General features: G+C 41.5%; 1 protein-coding gene across 2 annotated transcripts; it reads right to left on the bottom strand.

Annotated features, from left to right (window-relative positions):
• Positions 1-333: 333 nt before the first annotated feature.
• Positions 334-8,024, bottom strand: YEATS4 (YEATS domain containing 4). 2 transcript variants are annotated; one of them, XM_043548018.1, is made up of 8 exons: positions 7,686-7,943; positions 6,699-6,818; positions 5,258-5,324; positions 5,072-5,166; positions 3,511-3,603; positions 3,343-3,430; positions 2,907-3,053; positions 1,167-1,388 (listed from the first exon to the last, which is right to left on the bottom strand). In XM_043548018.1, the coding sequence occupies exons 1-7, from the start codon at positions 7,734-7,736 to the stop codon at positions 2,914-2,916; spliced, it is 654 nt and encodes a 217-aa protein (XP_043403953.1). In that variant the 5' UTR covers positions 7,737-7,943; the 3' UTR covers positions 1,167-1,388; positions 2,907-2,913. The 2 variants fall into 2 exon arrangements, with proteins under 2 accessions (XP_037742669.1, XP_043403953.1); XM_037886741.2 differs by lacking the exon at positions 2,907-3,053 and having other exon boundaries at positions 334-1,388; positions 7,686-8,024.
• Between the last annotated feature and the right edge of the window lie 255 nt (positions 8,025-8,279).

Here is an 8,279-nt window from a genome sequence, read left to right on the forward strand (position 1 = left end):
GGGTCTTGGCTTGTGCCTTCTCATTTGATTCCCACGTATCTTAGCTGCACTGTGGGGTCAGAGAATGAAGGAAAAATCCTTCCAGTTCTATATTAAGTGCAGATATCAAAAAACTGCATTATTTGAAGTAAATTACTTCTATGAAACTGTTTTAAATGGATTTAGTTTACTAAAGTCATGGTCAACAGGTGGTTCATATTAATCTCAAATTTAAAGCAATCCCAATGCTTTGAGTCTTTATAATCTCACATTAATTCCTGGGGTTTGTGTGTGTATTTAACAGGTGATTTTATTGTATAGTGGTAATTTAAAAAATAGCAGGGAAGACAACCCTTTTCATTCCAGGGTCACATTTTATTCCTATGAATAAAGTCAGAGTTGTCAAGGGGAATATGTACTGCTTTTTCGGTAAGGACGTATGCTAGAGTTACTGGAGTTGGTAACAAATAATACAGTATAATAATAATATATTAGGCCAACAAAAAGTTGCAAAACATGACAAATCAACTTACATCTTGGAATATAAGTAATGTGGTTGCTGCATTTATATAAGTCTGATCTACATTTTTATAGTTTGTCTCTGTACCATTTGTACAGTAGAACTGCTAGTTTAAAGAATCTCATCTTCCTGAATCTCTACCAGCCCACTTTTTCCTCATACCAATATCAGAAAACAGAAGTGCAGATGTAATTTTAAACTGACAGGCTTAATCTACCTGCATACCAAAGATTTTAACCTCTCCCTTCAAATTTACTCATCACACTGGATGTGAAGCCAACAACTAAGCAGAGGAGTTTCAGATTCCCAACAGTGAAAAGGCTACTACTATTTTAATGTTCAGTTTTAAAGATTTGTCTCCAATACTTTAGAAAGAGTAAATGGAGTATGAAAACGGATTACATTTTGTAAATTATAGTAACCTGAGATTTATTACAAAGTTACCGTGCTGCACTCAATGCAATTTTAAAAAAGTCTGATCTCAAAGAATTACATTCTTTAAAATGATAGAAAAGTGAAAATTGCACATACTTTGATAGTTTAAACACTAGACATTTTTCATCTATAAAGCTGGCCTCATGTACAACAATCTTTTGAAATGAAATTCAAGGATGAAACTGTACATAGTCCCCTCTATGAATTCGAGAGAATATGTTAACATTGTTCAATGATCTAAGTCCCTTTATTTACAGCTAAGTCTCTATCAAATTGATAACTCGTTAAATATCTTTAGACTGGTCATCTTCTTCAAGTTTCCTGATTTCACTCTTTAAGCAGTTGATAGTTTCACGACTTGCTTTTAATCTCTCTTTAAGCTCAGCAATTTCAAAACTGGTTTTTTTTTTGGCAGCTTCCAGCTTTTCCCTGGTTTTAACTTCAAGATCTGCAACTGGGATGGTGACAAAGAAAAAAATTTTTTAGTGCACTGCAAAACTGCAATTATTCAATATAATGTAACAGAGGGCAGAATCTGTTTCACAGAATCTTCACTACTGGTAATGCATGGGCCCTAAAAGAATCCAGAAGGACTTTCAGATCCCATTTTGGAGTTTGCATGGCTGGAAGTTGGGCTCCTATTCCCTATCAGGTGCAAAAAAAGCACCTTGCCCTCAATGCCTTACCACAATAGTTATTTTACATGTCTCAGATATACAGTGGCACAGAATCTGTCTTTCCAAGTATCCTACAGAAATTGCAGTATTGAAATACTGTAAATTCCAGCTTTTTAGCTTATGCACAAAAACATTGTGAGAATGTTACTTTCCCCATGTCTCCCTTTTTGGGCTGGCAGGGCAACAGAAATCTGAATAGAACACTGGCACTCCACTGCATCGCAAAAGCATCACCCCTCCCATTTGTGGGATATTAAATTAAACAGCCCATGCTCCAGGAAGGTCCTACTCGATATCTTCTTCTACAAGCATATTTATGAGAAATGCAAATAAGGAAACACCTCTAATACTTTGGCTGTAGAGCAATAAATCACTTCTATCTATGCCTAGTAGAAACATGTAGCCATTTTTTTAGTTTAAATGTAAAAGTCTGACATGCTCAAAAGTAAAGTCATAAAACATTTTCTACTGTCCAATTAACAAAGTACCAAGCTACAAATACAAAAAATAATCCTCAGTACTTTTGTGAGATAAGTATTTTACAAATGAGGAAACTGGTAAAGACATTATTTCCACCGCACAGATGATAAAACTAAGGCAGGAAAGTCAAGTGATTTACCAAAGTCGACACAGCACTACAGTGGCAACGCTGAGATTAGAATCCAGCATTTTCTGGCTTTCAAAGCTATATGTACTCCCTTAGTCCTCATTTTTAGGTATCTCAGAAGTATCTTAATATAATTTACTGACAATACTTAAATGAGAGGGGTATCATACAGACAGGAGGACAGAACCAAAGTGTAAGTGTCCTGAAGAGATTAGAGCAGCAGAGTTATATACAGCAATGTGAGATCTGGAATGAATATATATTAAATATATATTAATTTTATATATTTATAAAAATATAAATATATTTAATATATATTAAATCTGAAGGAGGGGATAAGTCAAATAGCCACACCAGTCAATATTAATAAAGTTTATTTTCATTTTATCTCCTTAATGCCCTCAATACTTAAAGAAAGCATTATAGTTGCAAAGGAAACAAAGAATTAGGAAAGAGGTTGGATAGGGAGGTGACTCTATAAAAGTCTGTTATCTTAAGAAATGGCCTACAGCATGAAAGTTTGAGAACTTCATTTAGAAAACAAGTAATAGTAACTATTCACTCCATCCCAAAATAGCTGCTGGCTTCAGGTAAAGGTGTTAGAATTGCAATATTTAATGTTAATATTTCAAGTTCAATCTCTGAGTTCAGTTAATATCCTATTTAGATGAACGGGGGAAGTTCACACCTCAGATCTATTGGGCAACTTCATTCCTTGTGAGAGGTTTCACAGTGGTAGCTCTGTTAGTCTGTATCAGCAAAAACAACAAGGAGTCCTTGTAGCACAAGGACCCCTCGGAGGTTTTTTCATTCCTTGTGTTACTCTCTGACTTCACTGGAATTACATGAACGATAAATATTTCTATCAGCCTTCATATAGAATTATTCACAAGTAAACAATTGTGAAAAATGTACAGATCTGAAAACTTTAGATCTTAAAATTAGTATAATACTTTTGAACATTAATAGATATGTCTGTAGAGATGTTTTTCAAAAACATATAGAGCTCTTTCCACATACAAATTTCACTTTACAGCAGCAGACAAAGATAATTAAAAACATTAATGGTTAATCTGAACTTCTAAAATTCATGTGTGACATTAGAATTATCAGTTGGCACTTACACTCTGTTTCATGCTTATAAGCTCCTAGTGTTAGCTGACGAGATGTTGTCAAAAGCTGCTGCATCATAGCAGTAGGATCTTGAAATATCTAATAGAGGAGAAAAATACACACCTGTTATCAATCTCACTATTTAAAAACAAAACCTTTAATATGTTCTCTTTTCTTACCATCTCATCATAAAACTCAGATACTACAGTTTTCTTTCCCAGTATTGCATTGGTGTCAGACTGAAACAGCTTCAGCAAATGATACAAAGTTACCTGTGCAAGGAAAACAGATAGACCTGAATAAATGTAATATGACCACTTTAAGAAAAAATAAGTGATACACCAGAATGGAATTAAAACATTCATTGCTCTTTTTGCTGTGCAAGCATATAGGATTTTTAAAACCCTGTAAGAATTCAAGAACTAAACCGATCTTATGATTAAACTTTAACAGAATAACTGAATTTAATATTAATTGTTAAACAACTTAAGCATCCTGAAGCCAAATGTTTGGCTGGATTTGGAAAGGGTCTAGGGAAAGTAAAATAGAAAATAAGATAAACAAAGATTGATCTATAAATGCTTCTATAATAATTACCTTTTTTAAAACATTCAATGAGTTGGTGCACAACAAGCCAGGAAGTGCATCTGCAGAACACTAGCTAGCCACACAACAATATCCCATGTGGACACAGCTACAGCACTAACAGCAGTAAGTCAAAGCACGCTACAGAACTTTGCAAGCACGATGTAGCTGGCTATAGATTCACATGCTAGGTTTCTGTGCACCAGCTCACCATGTAGACAAGCTCTGAGCACAGAAAAGATCACTTGGTTCATGTGGGACCCTATGCATACCGATGCCTAACAAAACAGAGTTAGGAAGTGCTTCTCAATATTAATCTAGATTTATATCACCCCTCGATGAAGTTCTTCTCCAAGAGTTCCTTTTCTATTATTCTGTGGGAGGTGATAGGTAATGGAATAGGCTGTGAGCCTACCTACAAACCACCGGTTATTCATGGGAGGCCAGGGCCATCCATGTGGAGGCAACATGGATTCACAATAGCTCTGGCTCCAATCAACAAATCCCAGCAACTCTGCCCTTTCCACTCCTTCCCTTAAGCAAACCAGTTAAGTGCCACAGAGATGGCCGATCTCTGCTTCCAGTTTGAAGAATTGTACATAATGGACGGCAGGGAGGGAAAAAGACAATCCAGGCTATTTTATCTACTTTGATCCTCTTTGGAACACCTTACAGTTCTTTTCCTTCCTTCAACACCATTCAAAAAGTGTGTAATCTATCATATTCCTCCTTAGTGTTAATCAGGTCAAGGAAAGCATAAAGAGTTTGAGAGTTTTGGACAAGGAACTCTTGTGATCATGGTAATTTACAAATTCTGTTTTCAACAAGTAGGCATTCCCTTCCCACCTTCAGGCACCACAGTGCTACTTGACTCATACTTTCCATATCTAAACTTAGTTTAAAAGTGTGAAAGCCAGCTATGCACTGGGATTCAATGCACAATAAAAAATGACTCCAAAAGCTGAGTAATAGCACACATTATCTTGAAGATGCATCCAAAAGTGAAGGGTAGGCATACAGCAATGAAGACATTAAACATGCTGAGACTTAGTACTAGAACTTTTTCTGGTCAACTGCATCCCATGTCAAAGTTTTATAAATGCACAATACACTACACATAAATAAAGGTTTATTAAAGCCAAAAAATGTACTTACAGGTCTTTCATTGGGATCAATAAAAAATATCTTGATGATGATTTCAAATTCACCCCAACCTGTTTCAGTGATTTCATATGGTGGTTTGGTAACAACTGCAGTGGAAAAAATAGTGGCAGGAATACAGATGATTTCTAGTCTCATTATGTGAGAGTTATGTACAAACCATAAAAAAAACAAACTTACCTCTTAAAGGATTACCATAGCTTTCATGTAGTTTAAATTGAATTTTCTTCACATAAGCAGACATATCCTAAAATGTAAACACTGTAGCCAATTATTTCCAGATATTAAAGCACACTGAACAGTTTCTCTCATTGTTTCTTCCCCTCCACATATCTATTATGTTTACTAATGTGGCAAACTTTAACTATCTGCCAAAACCAAGCTATACTCCGGATTAAAAAAATCCACATAATCTCTTGCTACATTTCTCTCTGATGATATCAATCTAATTTATTTTCTATATGATCCTTGCAGAAATATAGATTATTTTTAACTGCCAGTCTATATAACTCACTTTTTGCCAAACACTTATCTGCACACCTTTTCCCTAATGCCAGCTCTAAATTTGTACATATAATTAATGTGTTATACTGGAGATGAAGAAGCTATTCTAACTGTGCCTGTATTTTCTTCTGACCCCAACACAATGCTAAGGACCTTTCTGGCATTTCTTGAGTGACACTGTCATTACAACATTTGCTATATTTTAACAGGTAAGGCCCCAATTGTGCAATTATGCATGTGCTTAACTTTGAAGTGAATGGGTCCACTAACATGCTTAAAGTTAAATATGAATGTAAGGGCTTGGCTACACTTGCGAGTTAGAGCGCATTAAAGCAGCCTCGGGCGCCCTAGCTCACTACCCGTCCACACTGGCAAGGCACGTAGAGTGCTCTGACTCCACAGCTAGAGTGCTCCTGGTACTCCACCTGGGCAAGAATATTAACACTTGTTGCGCCTTGGCTGAAACGCCTGGTTGTCAGTGTGAACAAGGTGTTGCATTACTGCGCTCTGATCAGCCTCTGGAAACGTCCCATAATCCCCTTAAATCAAGTGGTCACTCTTCTCATTGCTTTGGAATCGCTGCAGGAATGTGCATATGCCCTTTGAAAGCTCCATTTCTGACAGCCAGCTGCTTATCTGCTCTGAGACAAAGCAACCATTACTGTGGAATGCTGTGAGAGAGAGAGAGAGAGAAAGAGGCAGTAGGGAGGGGTCTGCTGCTGTCTGAACTTACAAGACAGCATGCTGACATGCTCTTTCTCCCCCCACATACACATAACACACTCCCTGTCACACTCCACCCCTCCCCCTCATTTGAAAAGCATGTTGCAGCCACCCGCATGCTGGGATAACTACCACAATGCACTGCTCTCTCTGTGGCCATTGCAAGAGCTGCTAACGTGGCCACACCAATGCGCTTGTAGCTGTCAGTGTGGACAGACTGCAGCGCTTTCCCTACTGCGCTCTACAAAGGCTGGTTTAACTCAAAGCGCTCTACATCTGCAAGTGTAGCCATGCCTTAAGTGTTTGCAGAATTAAGGCCTATATCTAGACAGATGACAATTAATGGTAAACATTTCTAGTTCATCTTTTGGTCAATAATCAACTTTTTGCCTACCTCATTTCTGTAAGGCTTTACATAAACTGTCCACTGATGTGTGTGTCCATCTTCCTCTCTCTTCTTTCCAAAATAACGTGCAACATTTCCATAAACTATAGGTTTCACAATAGTAACACCCTTTAAAAAAGAAAAATGATCAGCAGCTCATAAATGATAACTGAAACTAATCCTGTTGAGAAGCCACATGATATGTAACAGCTGCTATTTTTACTTCAATTTAAGCTATTCTGCCATTTGTATCTGTTTTGTTTAAAACATGTATTTTATCATTATGAGATCTGAGAGACTCCATCTGACAGAGAAATTAACGTTTCTGAGCCGCATAAATAACCTTCCAGTATGGAGGCTACCAGTGGTAAGGGGGAAAAAGAAGGGGTGAAAAATGCGTTTTCCAATAGACCAGCACAGCAGTTATGAAGCGTCTGCAGCGTGCGGAACCAATCTCTTTGCCCCTCAGCAGAGGCCAAGAGTGAGATGACGTTGGGAGACCGAGCTACCCTCCAGCTCAAGCCGCCCGGCCCCGCAGAGCGGGCATGGCGGGACCCGCTCTGTGGTACAAACAGGAAACTTCGGTGCCCCGCCCGCGGGTTAAGGCCGGCCTCTGCCACCGCGTGCTGCGAGCGGGGCTCCCTCCGGCCCCCGAGGCACGGCTGCTGCGGCTCCTCACCCTGGCCGGCTCTGGCGGGGCCGCGGGCTTTGCCCGCGCTGCTGCGGCGGCGGCACTGGCCCTTTGGGCGGGGGGCGGGGGGCTGCCAAGCGGTGAACGCGCCGGGGCCGCCACCCCCCGCGGCTGCTTGCACCCCGCGGCGGGCACTGAGCGCGGCACTGGGGGCTGCCCGCGGGCAGAGCGCAGCTACACAGTCCCCCCCCGTGCGGAGCCCCCAGCAAGCCGAGCGCGCCCGGTGGAGGTGGGGACAGGCGCCCTCCCGCCCCCGGAGGAGAAAGGAACCCGCCCCCGGCCCCGGCCCCGCCCCCGGCCGGCACCTTCACTCTGCCCCCGGAGTCAGGCCCGAACTCAGCCATTCTCTTGAACATATTGCAGCGCGGGGAACCGCCCGGGGCCGCTCGCGCTCAGCCCCCTGCTCCGCGGCAGCGAGGCCAGGCCCGCGCGCAGCTCCGGCCACGGCTCGCGCCTTCCTTCCCCGCCGCCAGATCAGGTGGGGGTGGGTTACCCGCCCGACCCCGGCCCCTGGCGCTTCTACGTCACCAGGGAGGCAGCCCGCGTCCAGCGCGAGGTCACCCCGCCCCCCTATGGCAAGAAGCCGCGGCCAACACTAGTCGTGTGTCGCCGGGTCCGTGATGTCACCTTGCCCCGCCCGCTAGGGGAAGAGGAGAAAGGGGCGGAGCGGGGACGGGGAGTCTGCGCGGGCCAGAAGGCAGATGGGCTGGGGGTGAAAGCTAGAGCCGGGTCCTACACGGAGGGCGGCAGGGGGATAACCTGGCCACAGATGCAGCTAACCACAGAGCCGTTGAAACAGTGTGATTGCTAAATATTTGTCTTGTTGATTTGTGGGCAAGTCTGTTTAACACGCCTGCCTTACATCATAGTTAAGTGAAATGTACTTAGCAAAATGTTGC

Source organism: Chelonia mydas, chromosome 1, assembly GCF_015237465.2.
Source record: "Chelonia mydas isolate rCheMyd1 chromosome 1, rCheMyd1.pri.v2, whole genome shotgun sequence".
NCBI classification, from domain to species: Eukaryota; Metazoa; Chordata; order Testudines; family Cheloniidae; genus Chelonia; species Chelonia mydas.

What these genes read in the sequence shown, in the direction of transcription:
- YEATS4 (XM_037886741.2), bottom strand. Translation starts at nt 7,736, where the DNA reads ATGTTCAAGAGAATGGCTGAGTTCGGGCCTGACTCCGGGGGCAGAGTG. An exon ending in ACTCCGGGGGCAGAGTGAAG is followed by an intron (nt 6,819 to 7,685) that starts GTGCCGGCCGGG and finishes TCTTTTTTAAAG; the next exon opens with GGTGTTACTATTGTGAAACC. An exon ending in TTGATCCCAATGAAAGACCT is followed by an intron (nt 3,604 to 5,071) that starts GTAAGTACATTT and finishes TTCCTTGCACAG; the next exon opens with GTAACTTTGTATCATTTGCT.